This window comes from Polypterus senegalus, chromosome 7, assembly GCF_016835505.1.
Source record: "Polypterus senegalus isolate Bchr_013 chromosome 7, ASM1683550v1, whole genome shotgun sequence".
Lineage (NCBI taxonomy): Eukaryota > Metazoa > Chordata > Cladistia > Polypteriformes > Polypteridae > Polypterus > Polypterus senegalus.
Window position 1 is genome coordinate 85,922,685 of NC_053160.1, and position 17,702 is coordinate 85,940,386.

A 17,702-nucleotide genomic window follows, 5' to 3' on the forward strand; every position below is an offset into this window, starting at 1 on the left:
TTGAGCATCTTTGGAAAGAGCTGAAACATGCCCTCTGGAAAAGGCACCCTTCAAACCTGAGACAACTGGAGCAGTTTGCTCATGAGGAGTGGGCCAAAATACCTGCTGAGAAGTGCAGAAGTCTCATTGACAGTTACAGGAATCGTTTGATTGCAGTGATTGCCTCAAAAGGTTGTGCAACAAAATATTAAGTTAGGGATACCATCATTTTTGTCCAGGCCTGTTTCATGAGTTTATTTTTTTAAATAATTCTGTTGAAGCATGGTTGAAAATCAATGTCTGACTTTCATTGGTTAAATTTCATAGAATTTTTATTTATTATTACTTTTGTCAGATTAAAGTTATTTCTGTGACCATTTTGAGTTTTTCTTTCATTGACTGAAGGGTACCAACAATTTTGTCCACGTGTGTACAGCATGTCGAAATCCATCATCTAGACAATTTTACAAAGAAAAGATTTGCATAAGGAGGCTCCTTCTAAACAATAACCACCTTCCGTTTTATTTCCGATTATTTTCACTGTTTGACACTTTTGATCTGGTACTGCTTGTGAATGGCCTTACGCATGCACGAGGGCACACATTGGATTTGGTTATCAGTAAGTTTCTTTGTATACCTACTGTAAATATTAAGAACTTGGCCCTGTCAGATCACTTTTGCATTTTTTTGAGATATCATTTGTTCCGATATTCAAAACAGATATGCTTGTGTTAAAAAGAGATACATAAAGGATAACACTGCTGCTGTATTCACCAGTGCCTTACCTAAGACTAATAATTTAAGTGCTGAGTCAGTAGATGTCATGCTTGATCATTTTAGCATGGAAATTTTAAGGCTTATTGATACTAGCACCTGTTAAGAGCAAAACTACCTCTAGCAAGCTGAAAGTACCATGGAGTAACACTTTACCAGTCCTTAATCAAAAAAGCAAATGTAGGAAGGCTAAGCATAATTGGGAAAAACATAAACTGCAGATATATTACGACATCTATAAGGAAAGATTATGTAGTTATAACTCTGAAGTGGCCAAGGCTAGAAAGTCATATTTCTCTAGGATCATTAATGTAAATGTCAAAAGTATGCGTACACAGTTTGCTGTTATTGATAAATTAACTAACCCTCAGTCTAAATCAGCCTGTGATTTTTTTTAACTGCTCAAAAGTGTGATGAGTTTGCTTTATTTATCTGCCAAAATTTAGATTAATTTGATCAGCCATAAATTTAATTCAGACGAACACAGATCATCCTATATATGTAGTACCAATTTTTATAAATATGCCCACTTTATTGGAGTTTGAGGATATTGATACCAGTACTCTTCAGGAGATTGTGCAGTGCTTGATATCTTCTACCTGCACTCTCAATATTTTGCCTTACAGGCTTTTTAAAAATTGTTTTTGGTACTATAGCAGCAGACTTGCTGCTAATAGTAAATACAGTGCATCAATTAAAACTGGAATTTTTCCTAAAGCATTGAAGACTGCTATTATTAAGTCCCTTTTAAAGAAGAGTAGCCTGGATGTTGCAGTGCTTAGTAACTATAGACCAATTTCAGATCTTCCTTTTAAAGGTAAGATTATTGAAAAAGCTGTCTTCTTACATCTCAACAAACTCCAATGGCTGTCTTGGTGATTTACAGTCTGCCTTTTGTCAACATCATAGCACTAAGACAGCACTTATTCAAGTTTTAAATGATATTTATTTATATACAGACTCTGAAAACAAAACAGTTCTGGAATTGCTAGCCCTCAGTGCTGCCTCTGATACTGTCCACCACAGAATATTTTTAGAAAGGCTTGTAAACTGGGTATGATTATCTGGAGTAGCTCTCATATGTTTAGGTCATATTTGAATTGCAGGGGTTACTTTGTTGAAATTGGTAATTATCAGTAGTTTAAGCAGACAGAAATAACATGGGATGCCACAAGGAGGATCTATTTTGAGTCCTCTTTTATTTAATCTTTACATGTCCCCATTTGGCAGATTGTTACAAGACAGCAATCTTAATTACCACAGCTTACACGGATGGTAACCAGATTTATTTGCCTCTTCCTCCAAATGATTTTAGTTCTTTTGATTCACTATGTGATAGCTTAAAGCTAATGAACATCTTGCTGCTGCAAAATTTCCTTCAATTAAATAAAGATAGAACTGAAATTATATTATTTGGCAATAAATAGGAAAGACTTAAATTGCTTCTTATTTACAGTCCAAGAAACTAAAGGCTAAAAACCAAGTCAAAAATCTTGGGGTACTTCTGGATGCAATCTTAGTTTCAGTAATCATATTAAAGCAGTAACTAAATCTGCATTCTGTCATCTGAAAAACATTTCTGAAATCAGAGGTTTGATGTCAAAAAATAGACTTGGAGAAACTTGTCTATGCCGTTATTTTCAGCAGAGTAGACTATTGTAATGCCCTTTTCTCAGGTCTATCCAAAAAGTCTATTAAATAATTGATATTTTGTTCAGATGCTGCTGCCTGAGGACCAGAATACATCACAGAGATGTTAACTGTTTATAGAACCAATAGACATCTTGGGTCCTTTTAGAACTGGATAGCTGGTTATACTCAGAGTGACAACAAAACAGGGTGAAATAGCTATTTGCCATTATGCAACATAAAAATGGAACAATCTGCCAGAACCTATTAAAGATGCCTCAACAGTAAAAGCGTTCAAATCAAAATTAAAAACATTTTTATTTTCCTGCGCGTTTGATAGATTATATATTATGGATTTAATTGATTGTTATTGAATTGTAACTATTTTTTTATTTTATGTATTGTTGTAGCTTTGTCATTTTACTGTTGTTTTAAATACCATTTTGTAATATCGTTTGCATTGCATTTTATTCTTATTATGTAAAAGCACTTTGAATTGCCTAATGGTACCAAATGTGTTATGTACATAAACTTGCTTTGCTTTGTTTTGCTTAAATAAGCTGACGTATAGTTGAATAGTATTTTAATAGGTCCAGGTTTAGACTGTTAAAAATAGTAACCACATTTTCAGATTCTGCAACCAAAAGCTGGCATTTTTAGTAGTTGATGTTGAGCTCTCCATCTTTATATTACCTTTGCCAGTTCTTACAGTTATCCAACCACCTTTTAAAAAATTACTTAAGCCCACTTGTAAGTAAAAGTGATGACCGTTTGCTTAGGACTGTTTCAGAATCCTCTATTGTTGGTAAGTTGATGATTGTTGAGGACAATACTTAGCACATAGAGAAGAGTTCTTAGCCATCATTATAAATTAACTTCAAAATGGGCATCAATTATTTACACGAGATGGCACAGCTCCATGTGCTCTTGTTCAATACAACATGGTTAATACAAAATGGCAGACTGAAACTTCTACCTAGATCCATTTACTCTACCTATAATTCTAATTACAACAAGGATTTTCAGTTACACCAACTGGCATACAAATAAATGGTATATTAAACGTATATTCAATACTTAATGGCAGAGGTATATCCCACTTCCATTAGGTATAATGTAAAGTCCCAAAATAAATAATTAGTAAGAGTCATGGGTAAATGCATGGTTCACAGGAGTAAGAATTTTTATGTGTAAAATGTTACTGGAGAACAACATATAAATTTACATATTATATATGATCTCAATTTCTAATTTAAATGTGCTGATACAAGTTATGTCAGAATTTTCTAGTTAAACAGAGAAGCAGTTTGAAGCACCTTTTTCTTTTCTTTTAGAATGTTTATTTTCTGTTCAATTTCTAATGCCTCTTGTTTTTTCCTAGTGTTGATTTAATGCAGTACTTGAAGTGTGTATTTTATTTTAGCATTTACAATAATAGAGAGATACTTTTTGTGTAAGTCTGCTTCATGCAGTGCAGCTTCTCTTTCGCTGATGTTCTTAATTCATATTTTATCATCTTGACTTTTTCCTCAACATTGCAATGTTTTTTTTCATCACTGGTAAAAGTCAAATAAAAAGGTTAAAAAAATATATATACATATATATTAAAGGTAAAAAAAAAAAAATATATATATATATATACACATCTGTTGTACTTGCACAGTACACTATCAGTCAAGCAGACTGTAAAGTTCTTCTTTTTTTTTTTTAAGACAGGAATACTTGCTGCTTAGAGCATGTTTTTATGTTGTAAATGTTTCTGAATCTTTGTAATTAACATATAGCAACTTTATTAATATTACTTGCTTTAAAGATTTGGATATAGAAAAGTGAATTTATTTATAATGTATTTTTATTAATATTTTAGGAACTTATGGAAAATCGCCTTGTGCCTGTTTTGTGGCAAGTGATGGTCATTCTCTGAGACTGTATCAAGCTGTTACAGATGCTAAAAAGCTCTTAAGTGAAGTCTGTAATCCAGATATCTCAGTAAGAATGTTTTTATAATATTGTAGTACTGATTATTAAATTTTATTAATACATTTGCCAGCTTGAATTTTGCCTTGTATCAGCTATACTTCCTGTCTTTTTGAAGATGAGATGAGATGAGCATGTATTTATAGACTTTTGATTATGTAGCATGGTCATATAGTCATTTTTTTCTTTTTTATTTTATATAAATAAAACAGGTGTGTAAATTTGCCAGTATTCCAATTGCCTATAATTAATTTCCTGTTATAATTACTACATTTTCCCCAAATAATTCAATATTTTGCGGTCTTAAATAATTGCCTGTTGCAGACCTTTTTATATTTGTTTTTTAAGTGTGGTGTGTCACATTTCTGTGTTTACATTGCAAATCTGTTTACAATGAAATATCAGTCATGCATGTTACCGTTAATGTTTTGTTTTTGGTGGAAAAAAGTGTTCTTTTATTAAAATAAAAATATTAGATTTGTTTTCTGCATGTACAGTATGATATTTACAATTTTCATTTTAGAAATCGGTTGGAGAGGTATTTCACATTGTAAGCCAGCAGTCCACTGCCAGACCAGGATGTATCATTGAGCTTGAAGCTATCACAGAGCTTGTATGTAAAAGTATTAATTTATTAAAAATAGTAAATAAATATTTCTATGTGATTGAACTGCTTATATTTGAAAGTAATTTTCAACCTTATTTAGTTCTTCCTTGGCTGTTGGCTCATCGATTTTTGTGCAGTATCCACATTAGGTGAAAACATAGTCACTTTTTAAGTATGAATATAAAGCAAATTTCATTTTCAGCTTGTAAATTAAAAAAAATGCAGGTAATGTAACAGTAGTAATAACAAAACAAAAACAAGCCTTGGCTGCTGTTTTATTTTTTGTGCAAAGGCAGAAACATATGCATTTTAGATATCTCAGAAGAATTAATAATTTCTTGAGGAAACCATTTTCTATGATTGCTTGGCAGCAGCCGTAGCACCAAAAGTGTTTAAAGTTTTGTGTTCTATTTTATTATATTGATGAGATGAAACCACTTATGTTTATTGATATGTAACCCAAAAGATACATATTTTAAGAACAAATTTCTGGTTAATACATTTGATAGCTGTTCTAAGTCCATAGAAAACTGCACAGCAACTGGACTTTCCTTAAATAATCCAAAGCTATTGTTTAGAGCACAAAATTATGTGTATTGAATACAATGCAACATCAGTTTGTGAGACTAACCAAAACATAAAGTGTACGTATGACTGTCAGGATTCAAAATGAACTTATTTGCTTTTCAGATTCAAGTTTTGATCCTTAAATATTTTTTTAAAATATTCAGCGTACATGACCATTCTTTCAGATTATAAATCACGGCCTGAAATCTAAAAATATAATAAGAATACAGTAAGCTCTAACTGGATATTCATCTCATGAAAGATTACGGAAAAATATTGTTACTCTTTTTTTGTTGGATAGAAATTGTGCATCATATAGGTGACGAGGTGTTTAATTCCGAGTTGCTTCCCATGTTGTGCTAGTGCTGTTCTCTTATGCTCTGCTTCCCAGCAACCCAGAATTAGATTAAATATTTGTGAGAATGTATTTATGCACAGTTGAAAAGCAGTTTACATGATAATAGAGAACCTTGTTAAAATACTGAACAAGGAAAGAAAGAATATGATAAACATCAACATATATTGCATTATATGTTACCTGTATTTAACCACCATTGCAAAAGGGGTGGAGGTTGTAAACCAGGCTGACCCTTTTCTGTTCAGCCTTGGAAGATTATCCAGGTTGAAAAAAGCTGAAAAAGACATTTTGCCAGCATGTATGTCAGATTGCAATGATTATTTTCAAAATTTTATGTGTTGTACATGTTCATTGAACTGTAAAATGTAAATGATAGGCTGGGTATATAGATATGCATTATCTATTATCTTTTTATATAGAGATAATTTCTTGCTTCAAAACATCCTTTTACTTTGATTTTATAGTATGGATGTGAAACGCAGCTTCTTCATGTGTTTGAAGAAGATATTCTAGGAGGCAATAAAATAGAAGAAAACATTGATCAAGTTGATGAAGGGCATAATTTACATAAAGGTATGTGTTGCTTAATATTTTATTTAAACAGTAACATTCCAATACAGTATATGCAGTATATTAAAACAGATTAAAGTATCTGTGAATTTCACAGTTTTCAAAAGTTAAAAAAAAAATTTAAAACTGTTTTGTCAGACTGGAAAAGTATGAAACATCTCATTTAACTAGTGGTAAAGGCAGTCAAAATGGGATCCCTGAAATCTCTCAGAGATGTGTTTCCAGGTCATGCATATATTACACAATGTCTCTGTGCGTATATTGGTTGGCTATTGTATGTTACGCACTTATTGTTAGTATGTATATTAGTTTTCTCTATGAATGCATATTATACACATTTCTTGTAGTAGTTATTTTGTATTTGTTAACTTCTTCTTTACTAGGCACAGAAGAATGTTTCTCTCAAAGGTTTTATTTGGTGGTAATTGAATTTACCCAAACTTGTCGTTCATTATTGCACATGTGGCTTCTGCATCTGAAATCAGCCAAGATTGTTATAGGTATGTATATTTGGTGTTTTGCTTCATTTAACTATGGGTTTTTTGTTTTTGTTGACGCACTCTCATAGGACTGTTTAAATTAATGACCCCAGCATAGGGGCCATGAATTTTTCCTCAAAAACCAATTAATGCATAACTAGCCTTTAAGTATTTTTAGTTATTTATGTAACTTCAAATGGAATTAAATGATCTGAAATTATGTAAAGATTTTAAAATAATTTTGTATTTACTTTACACTAATTATATGGCGTACTACAATAATACAGTGGTGCCTCTTCTTTCAAATGATTCTAACTTCAAATGTTCCAGAGTTAAAATGCTAAATTTGAAAGAAATATGATCCAGAGTTTGGATGATGCTTCTATGTTCGAACTGTGCGTGCAGTGAAAAAAATATAGCAACAGAGTAGTAAACTCCAAACCTATAAATAAATGGGAGTGCAGCTGGATGATAAATTGGACTGGACTGCCAATACTGATGCACTGTGTAAGAAAGGTCAGAGCCGACTATACTTCCTTAGAAGGTTGGCATCCTTCAACATCTGCAATAAGATGCTGCAGATCATCTACCAGACAGTTGTGGCGAGTGCCCTCTTCTGCGTGGTGGTGTGCTGGGGAGGCAGCATTAAGATGAAGGATGTCACACACCTGGACAAACTTGTTAGGAAGGCAGGCTCTATTGTAGGAATGAAGCTGGACAGTTTAACATATGTGGCAGAGCTACGGGTGCTAAGCAAGCTCCTGTCAATCATGGAGAATCCACTGAACAGAGTCATCTCCAAGCAGAGGAGTAGCTTCAGTGACAGACTGCTGTCACTGTCCTGCTCCACTGACAGACTGAGGAGATTGTTCCTCCCCCACACTATGCGACTCTTCAATTCCACCCGGGGGGATAAACGCTAACATTATTCAAAGTTATTGTCCGTTTTTACATGCATTTTTATTACTGTTTAATGGTGCTGGGCGATATGACGATATATATCGTGGGGACGATAAAAAAGTGTCTATCGTCCTATTTCTCTTCTATCGTTTCTATCGTTTCTAACCTAATTTTATCAATTACTAAAGAAAATATTGCATTAAATAGGCTATGACAAATCAATGATAATGTCTTGTCGCTATGCAATGCATACTCTACCCTTTATATAAGTGATAATCAAGAATAAAAATGAACTTTTTCGCAAAGAAACTCCATCTTGTGGTTTTGTGACAGTTCAGTTAAATGTCACTTCAAAATAAAGTTGCAAAAAAAAGTATGCAATGATATTTTTGTCAAACTTTTCAGAGAATAACTGGAAACGTACTTTATTGTGGGTGGTATATCGTGATATATATCGTTATTGTGATATAAAATAATCCATATCGTGATATATGATTTTTCCATATCGCCCAGCACTACTGTTTAATATTGTCTTTTTTTGTATCAGTATACTGCTGCTGGATTATGTGAATTTCCCCTTGGGATTAATTAACTATCCTATCTATCTCTATCTCTGTCTCTGTCTGGTCTAGTCTTAGTGTACACCAGCTGCTGTTCATTTACAGGAATAATCCTGAATCCAACCACCCCTCATTCCCGCGATTTTCTTTTACCAGAGTTTCTTGTCCTGTCCTGCCGGTGAACTGTGCCGCCTGCTAACTTGATAGCTGTATTCGGAAAGAGTGAATGAAGCCAGGTCTCTGTAATTAGCAGAATGCAACTGTCCTTATCAGTCTTATTCACTGCAACCTGTAGCTTGAGTTCAACCTTATTATTTGTGAGGGATCTTGGGTTGTTGGGGTAAATGGCAGAAAAAGGTGGCTCCATAGCCTTGCCATGCCAGCATTCTAGCCCTGTAGACCCACATCTGCCTCCTGTCCCTGTGCCGCCTTCGGCTCCTGCCTGTGGGGAGGGTGATCTACAGGGAGCCCTGTCGCCTGGCTGTGTCTGCTGGGATGTTGTGGAAGCAGAGAAACTCAACTGTAACAATCTGCTCGCTGCATAGCACTATTTTTTAGGAGATTGTGCCATTGTAGACATTTTTTGCCCAGCAGTATGTCGTTATGACGAACAGCAACACATACACAAAAGCACAAACAAAGCACCGAAAGGAAGAGCACCTAGCCACTGCATCTATCCACATTGCCATACATTTCGTTTTATTAAACAGAATTTACGTATTTATTGTTTTCGTGTTTTAATTAATTATTTAGGGCATTTATGTAATTTTTACCTTAAATTATGTGTATTTGCTGTTGGAAAGTTTATCAAAATGGTTATTGTATAGGGTCTGGGAAAGGATTAATTCACTTTCCATTATTTCTGATGGAGAAAATTGATTTGGACTTCAAACAATTCAGAGTCCAAACGGCATACTGAAATAAATTAAGTATGAGGCACCACTGCATTTCTTTTAGGTATATCAATCTTACTTATTTATAAATGTTATTTAATTATATTTTATTGTTTCTCTCTAATAAGTTTATTACAAAATTTTAGGTATTAAGGGGATACTTCTAGATTACTTTTTATTATGTTTTTTTTAATGGGGTTATTATGGGCACTGTTTAATTACTGAGACCTGAGTACCGAATTCCACTTCTGCATATAAATGTTGAAATGACAAAAAAGATCCTTGATCAGTGTTGACAATTTTATGACATTCCTTTCACAATTCACCTTTTCATCCATATGTCATTAATTCAAAAAAAAACTTTTAAGCAATTTACATCTCATTTATATCACACATTTCAACTACAAATCTCAGTGCTCATTACTGTAATAAGATATGTGGGAGCATAGTACTGTATCAGTGGACATGAGTGCCCTATCAAGACACATACAGTAAGTACTTTCCATTTTTAAGTGACACAATGTGTATTAAAAATGGAATTCAGTTTTTTATTTTAACAAACCACATCTTGCTTACTATGTGAGTAAAATGACATTTCTTTGATCCAGCAGTAGCAGTGAAGTCAATTTGAATGCAGTGATGCAAGTGCACACAATGAGGGATACTTGATCTCTTACCTAAATGGCATTCATAAGTGAGAGTGCTGACTCTCATGTACACATTGAATCAAATATTGCTCATAGTTGAATAAGGGAATTTCTCCTGTCTTATGTATCGTTTGTTCAAAACTTTCTGGACTCTGCCAGTCACAATGGTTGTCACAGGTCATCTAGTGACTAAATGTTAGTGAGTTCCAGTTGTAAAACACGTCATTCAGTGATATTTTCTGTTGCTTTGTAAACTCTTCTTCAACATTCATTATGAAAAGGTATTTTAGAAATCTCATCATTTTGGTGGGTTTGCTGAAGTTGCCAAAGCAAATGGCAAAATTGGTTCTCAGTTCCTCTAAAAATCCTCCATCACCTGACAGCACTGTACCTGAGAGGTGACAGGACATAAGAGGGCAGGGGAATACCACATTTTTTTTTTCATTTTAATAAATACATGGAGTCTTTTTTTCAAAAGAGTGGTTAATAGTTTTATCTATGCCCTGCAACTTAGTGTTTTTTTTTCACTTGATAAAATATAATGGTACATTTGTTCCTCTCTATTAGGGAAAGAAGTGTTGCCTTTAATTTTAAATAGGGCTACATTGCATAGCACAAGAATTTCCCCAGATTTTTTTACAAATATCATCAGAGCCCATTAGTAAGTTTATGTCAAAGCTAGAGTGGATTGTCTTGAGTTACTGCCTTCACAAGTTATATTCCTTTGTCACTGATAAATTCTCATTGCACTTGTTTATTTGATATTTGGACTAACGTCTTTACACGTTATACATTTTACGTTATTATTAGTATAACATGGAAAAACGTTCTGCTTTAGGTATGTGTTCAGCATTTCCTTGCATCTTACATTTACCCAGATCTTTGTATACACAGAACACACATGAAATGCATGTGTTCCAAATAACAATATACTATATTATTTACCCTATACAACTCCAGGAACTTCACACGCAGATAAGGAGCCTTGGCTTGAGCTGGGAGAACTTTTTGCCCGAGTTGAGCTCCATCAAGGGGGTGGATGGGACAGCAGGCTGCTTGCTGCTTGTGCTGATTGACACATTTACAAAACAAAAGACGCTGATGGAGAGGTGCGAAGGGATTTAAGGTGGGCTGGGGTTACAAGTTTTTTCGTATGCTTGTTTCAGGAAGTCTAGTGTTAAAGTAAATTAAGCCTTTTAAGTTGAAGCAAACAATTTACACAGATGTTCAGTCTTCTGTTGATTACTTAAAAACTCTCTTTCTGTCTTAAAGCAGAGTTGGAATATATATACAGTATGTGTGTATATATATATATATATATATATATATTGTGTGTGTGTGTGTGTATATATAGTATATAACTAAAGATAAACATCGTATATACACATTAGGTAATCTTTTAGAACACTTTTTTTTTTTTTTTTTTAAACTATATACTTAACGATTGATATCTCCCTGTTTTTTTTCTATGTGGGTGCGGCAATGTGCTGTATCAGTGCATGCTCCTAACCTCTCTCTCTCTATTGTGCCACGTGACCACACGGTAATACCCAAACTATTCTGAAGCAACTCTTGCAGTGATTTGTGTTTTGTTTGTATCTCACACCCTCATACAACATTATCATAAGAGCATCCCATATCTGTGATGGAGAGTTTGATCAGAAGAAAATATGAAGCTGGTTTTAAATTGAACATCATTGAAGTGGTAAAAAAAATTGGTAACGGTGCGGCTGCAACAAACTTAGATGTGCCTGAGATACTGATACGAGATTAGAGGATGCAAGAAGATGTAAAAAAAAAAAAAAAATTGTATTTTTGAACGTGTGCATAAGTCGGGGTCTGATTTTTATGATTGATTTTTCGGGTTTCAAGACCTGACTTTTATATGTGAGTATATATGGTACATCCTTGTATAATCCCCACACCCCTGTCATTTACTGTTAAATTTTGAGAAGACTGTAAATATTGTATAGGGCTTCCTTTTTACTTTCTCATGAAATATAGGGAAAGTATTCGAATTCTCCAAAAATTCCATATCGAGATTTTGATGAATCTTAACATTTTAGACCTTCCAGAGTTTGAAAAATACCATTTTTGGAATTTTTTCTGTGTGTCTGTCTCTGCCTGTGTGTGTGTGTGTGTGTGCGTATATGTAAACATTATATCTTGAGTATGCTTTCACTTAGGTCAAACAAATTTTGCATGCATAAATTAGGTACAAAATGTAGATTTATATTACTTTTATAATAATTGTTAAGTATATATTTAACTGATTTTATTTGTTGTTGATGTTTTTTTTAATGTACATAATATATAAATATAATCATTGTGTTGTGGTTTACTCCTCAAATATCCATCCCCATATCTGAGTATGTGAGAAAGTCTAGGGGAAACCACTCACGATTTTTTATTTTTTTTTTAAATCTTACTGATAGTTTTATACAGTTGCACAGACAGACATATATTATGTGGCCACCTTATTAAGTATAGTACTTTAAGCCGTGCTATACACCATGCTATCCAACCATGTTTTAAACACATCTAGAAGGCACCTAATGATTATGTTTGTAAATCTGTAATATAAAATACAGAACACTTTGACTTTCAATTTTGTTATGCTCAGGTTATTTTAATTTTCACCCAAAAGAGTTGTCTAAGTCAGGGATACACAGTTCTGTCCATGGAGAATCTTAAAGGCAGCAGGTTTTCATTTTAACCAGTCTCTTAATTTAAAATTTTAATTGTAACTGGACAAAATTTTTGGACTGACCTCTCTGGTTCTATATTTGATATATGAATTTATAAAAAACATGAGTGAAATATAGCAAAATGCTAACTAATTTTTCTATATTTGATATATGAATTTTTAAAAAACATGAGTGAAATATAGCAAAATGCTAACTAATTTAGAGTAGCATGATTATATTTTTTCCCTTTGGCCCCTTATTAATTTTTTTTCCCCAAAACTGCTAGCAGTTTGTGTTGATAAAGCCTAAACCGTTTGTCAACATAAATACAAGGAACACACTGCCAAGCTACATCCTTTGTAACCATGGACTAAGTTTGGTAATCAGAGTAATGTAGAAAAACAATAGCTGGATAGGTGCAATACTGTGGCTGGAATTTTTGAAGTCAAGTGTAAATATCACAGTACTGATCATATGTAGTCATACTAACCATATTTCTCTCTGCTCTATTACTTTTTCTCAGCTTTAGAAGACTTGAGTGTAGCTTCTGAGAAGTGTTTAGTGCTAGGCAATGTGCATTCCTGATACTGGGTGTTGCAGGGTAATGTTTTTCAAAAGGTAGCACTATAAAAGAGAATATTTGCAGTAGAAATGTGCTTCTTCAGTTTTCATCAGCTGGTATCATTGCTTTGAAATGCTTGATTAAAAAATCATATGGTTGTGTGGTATAGTGGCAGTATAGCTTATTATATACAAAGGAATTTCTGCTTAATGAATATCATAGTATAACTGTATTAGCCTGTATGACATTAACACTAGAATTTCCAGAGCCTACGAAAAAACTTGTAGATCTGTCCGACCTTAAATCGCTTCTCAAATCTCCGTCAGTGTCCTTTGTCCTGTAAATGTGTCGATAAGCAGCAAGCAGCCTGCTATCACATCCCTCCACCCCGCACAGTTTTCTCTGTTTACCTGCGTGTCAGTTGCTTAAAGTTGTATAGAGTGAGAAGTCAAGCAAAATGACATCTTTTTTAAATACTATATCGTTATTTGGAACACTTGCATTTCATGTGTGTTCTGTGTCTACAACGATCTAGGAAAACACATTGTTAAAACAGAAATGTATTTCATGTTTTAGTAATAATTGACAAAATGTGAGTCTACATATGAAGTGCATAATGTGTGAAGCCTGAAGTCTAAATATCAAAGAAACACTTTCACAAAAGGTACAACTATAACAGAACAAGTGCGCTTTTATTCAAAAATATAACTGCAGTCAAAGAACCTGCGTTTGGGTACAACATTGACACGCATTTGCTACGACTGCTTCGGTGGCGCAACGGTATCAACTGTTGATTGGTAATCAAAACTTCACGGGTTTGATCCCGGACGAATTTGTTTGGAGTTCATAAATTATTAATGCTGTTCATAGTAGAAAAGCAAACAGTCACAAGTGCTTGCAGACATTTGTTGCAGCATCTAGGAATGAGATATTTAGTTAATGGACCCTTTAATAAATAAATTTTAGCTTCAAAATGAAGACAAAATAAATCAAGTCTACGATCGGATTATAGAGGAGCAGAAACCTGAATAAGGGTACGTAGGATACCAAAGGACTTGAATGACAAAGAGTATCCCTTGTAGTTCACACAGTTGTTTGTACTTAATTGAAGGAGAAAATAGAAACTCCTGCAAAACTATCTAGATCTGGCAGTCTGTGTACATTCTGAAAGACCAATTGTAACTTTAAACAAGTTAAAAGTATTTGTGAGCATCATTAAGTAATAGGTACAAATCAGCTATCGTCAAAGCCTTGCACTAAAGGACATTTAGGTAAGAGTTGCAGTGAAGGAGCTCTGGTTGGGCTGAAAATCCCATATCCAGAGTTTAAAATATTACCATGATGATACTGAAGTTATGAAGCTGAATCCAAAGGGTAACATTTTTATCTGAATGCTATGTGACATGTATGGTACAAATGTAATGTTTTACACCACCCAGGAAATGCCATCCTATTTGTCAAATACTGTGGTGGTAACAGCAGTCACAATTTCTAGGAATCCCATTCAATAGCAGGGCCTAACAGTATTGTTGGAACAAATATAATTGGGTCACAGCACATATTATCAAAACTGGACTTCTGGAGCAAAACAGGGACTGAGAATTATATTTTTCACTTTAGTAGATTAATAATCCAAAATGCACTACTAAAGTAACACTACAGTAATCCCTCCTCGATCGCGGGGATTGCATTCCAGACCCCCCCGCGATAGGTGAAAATCCGCGAAGTAGAAACCATATGTTTGTATGGTTATTTTTATATATTTTAAGCCCTTATAAACTCTCCCACACTGTTTATAAATATTCCCCGCAGAGTTATACAGCATAATCCCTTTGTATTCTCTTAGATATTAGGTAAGATTCATTGAAATTATGTATATAAACACACTGTTTATATACAGTAAAATTTAAATATTATTTTAAAGATATGGAGTGTCTCCGATATCACATATGTTACAGCCATTACGATAGACAGGCCACCAGCAATAAATACGTACAACGCAAAAAAAATAGTATACAGTAAATGTTTGTACAGTGACACTAAACGTATGTACATGTACTAAGTACTGTAAGTAGAAAATTAATTATGGTTACTCACCAACAATGACACGATGACTTGTCCGATAACAATGAGTTTAATTTTACTGCACAACAAAGAAGAGCGTTACAGTTCTTCCAAAGTAGCCACTTAAGGCGATTGTGTAGCACTGCCGTTGTTCTTCTTCTGGCAGTCTTCAATGCAAATCCCAAAAACAGATTCCATCCAGACTACTGCCTTATTACATCCACTTACAACTCATTTTGCACCCTGGTTAAAAGGACACTGCGGCCGTAGATCTTATATTCCTTTCCTACTTTTTAAATAAAAGAATCGTAGCCTTCAACAAATCCAAAAAGTTTACCTTTTCGGCAATCGTTAACATCTTCCGTTTGCGCTTGGGCACGGCCCCTAAAGCAGTAGCAGATCGTTTTGGAGCCATAATGAATGGCTTGACTATGCACAAAGATAAACACACGAGCACAACTCTTTACACAGAGAAACACGTTGATGCTGAACGAGCGAGATGAAACTTCCTGGTTAACACTGCATTCAGCAGGCAGGAACTTAACTGCGTGCTCTGATTGGTTAGCTTCTCAGTCAGGAGAACTTAACTGCGTGCTCTGACTGGTTAGCTTCTCAGTCATCCGCCAATAGCGTCCCTTGTATGAAATCAACTGGGCAAACCAACTGAGGAAGCATGTACAGGAAGTAAAATAGACACATTGTCCACAGAACCCGTGAAGCAGCGAAAAATCTGCGTTATATATTTAGTTATGCTTTCATATAAAATCCACGATAGAGTGAAGCCGCAAAAGTCGAAGCACGATATAGCGAGGGATTACTGTACACTGACTAAATTATGTGGCCTTGAGTGGTCCGCGCTCAGTGTTGACCTCAAAGGAAAACACTGTCCAAAAATGGTAATCATTTTTCCATACTCCACTTTGTTTATGGAAATATTTTTAGTATCTTATTTTCATGGAAAAAGGAGATAACAAAGTTTCTCATAAAATAGTGTTCAGTGAGAGGACGGCGGGGCGAATGCACGGGAGCAACAAATATTGAAGTTTCCATGAAAAAAAATGTTGTTACTCTTGTTTCATAATACACTTGTTAGTTATCCAGTCATATACTTAGAATGTCCAAATTATGTAGCCATCCAGTCATATGTTCACAATGTCCAAAGTATGTACAGTGGTGTGAAAAACTATTTGCCCCCTTCCTGATTTCTTATTCTTTTGCATGTTTGTCACACAAAATGTTTCTGATCATCAAACACATTTAACCATTAGTCAAATATAACACAAGTAAACACAAAATGCAGTTTTTAATTGATGGTTTTTATTATTTAGGGAGAAAAAAAATCCAAACCTACATGGCCCTGTGTGAAAAAGTAATTGCCCCCTGAACCTAATAACTGGTTGGGCCACCTTTAGCAGCAATAACTGCAATCAAGCGTTTGCGATAACTTGCAATGAGTCTTTTACAGCGCTCTGGAGGAATTTTGTCCCACTCATCTTTGCAGAATTGTTGTAATTCAGCTTTATTTTAGGGTTTTCTAGCATGAACCGCCTTTTTAAGGTCATGCCATAGCATCTCAGTTGGATTCCGGTCAGGACTTTGACTAGGCCACTCCAAAGTCTTCATTTTGTTTTTCTTCAGCCATTCAGAGGTGGATTTGCTGGTGTGTTTTGGGTCATTGTCCTGTTGCAGCACCCAAGATCACTTCAGCTTGAGTTGACGAACAGATGGCCGGACATTCTCCTTCAGGATTTTTTGGTAGACAGTAGAATTCATGGTTCCATCTATCACAGCAAGCCTTCCAGGTCCTGAAGCAGCAAAACAAGCCCAGACCATCACACTACCACCACCATGTTTTACTGTTGGTATGATGTTCTTTTTCTGAAATGCTGTGTTCCTTTTACGCCAGATGTAACGGGACATTTCCCTTCCAAAAGTTCAACTTTTGTCTCATCAGTCCACAAGGTATTTTCCCAAAAGTCTTGGCAATCATTGAGATGTTTCTTAGCAAAATTGAGACGAGCCCTAATGTTCTTTTTGCTTAACAGTGGTTTGCGTCTTGGAAATCTGCCATGCAGGCCGTTTTTGCCCAGTCTCTTTCTTATGGTGGAGTCGTGAACACTGACCTTAATTGAGGCAAGTGAGGCCTGCAGTACTTTAGACGTTATCCTGGGGTCTTTTGTGACCTCTCGGATGAGTCGTCTCTGCGCTCTTGGGGTAATTTAGGTCGGCCGGCCACTCCTGGGAAGGTTCACCACTGTTCCATGTTTTTGCCATTTGTGGATTATGGCTCTCACTGTAGTTCGCTGGAGTCCCAAAGCTTTAGAAATGGCTTTATAACCTTTACCAGACTGATAGATCTCAATTACTTCTGTTCTCATTTGTTCCTGAATTTCTTTGGATCTTGGCATGATGTCTAGCTTTTGAGGTGCTTTTGGTCTACTTCTCTGTG

At 34.8% G+C, this 17,702-nt stretch overlaps 1 protein-coding gene across 9 annotated transcripts in view; it reads left to right on the forward strand.

The window, feature by feature from the left end:
• Positions 1-17,702, forward strand: part of LOC120532692 (dmX-like protein 1) — a 315,909-nt gene that overhangs the window by 141,753 nt on the left and 156,454 nt on the right. For all 9 annotated transcript variants that reach the window (XM_039758971.1, XM_039758979.1, XM_039758975.1 and 6 more), the window contains 4 exons: positions 4,250-4,371; positions 4,883-4,972; positions 6,356-6,464; positions 6,845-6,961. In XM_039758971.1, the coding sequence (XP_039614905.1) occupies positions 4,250-4,371; positions 4,883-4,972; positions 6,356-6,464; positions 6,845-6,961 (438 nt within the window). The remainder of the gene's footprint in view (positions 1-4,249; positions 4,372-4,882; positions 4,973-6,355; positions 6,465-6,844; positions 6,962-17,702) is intronic.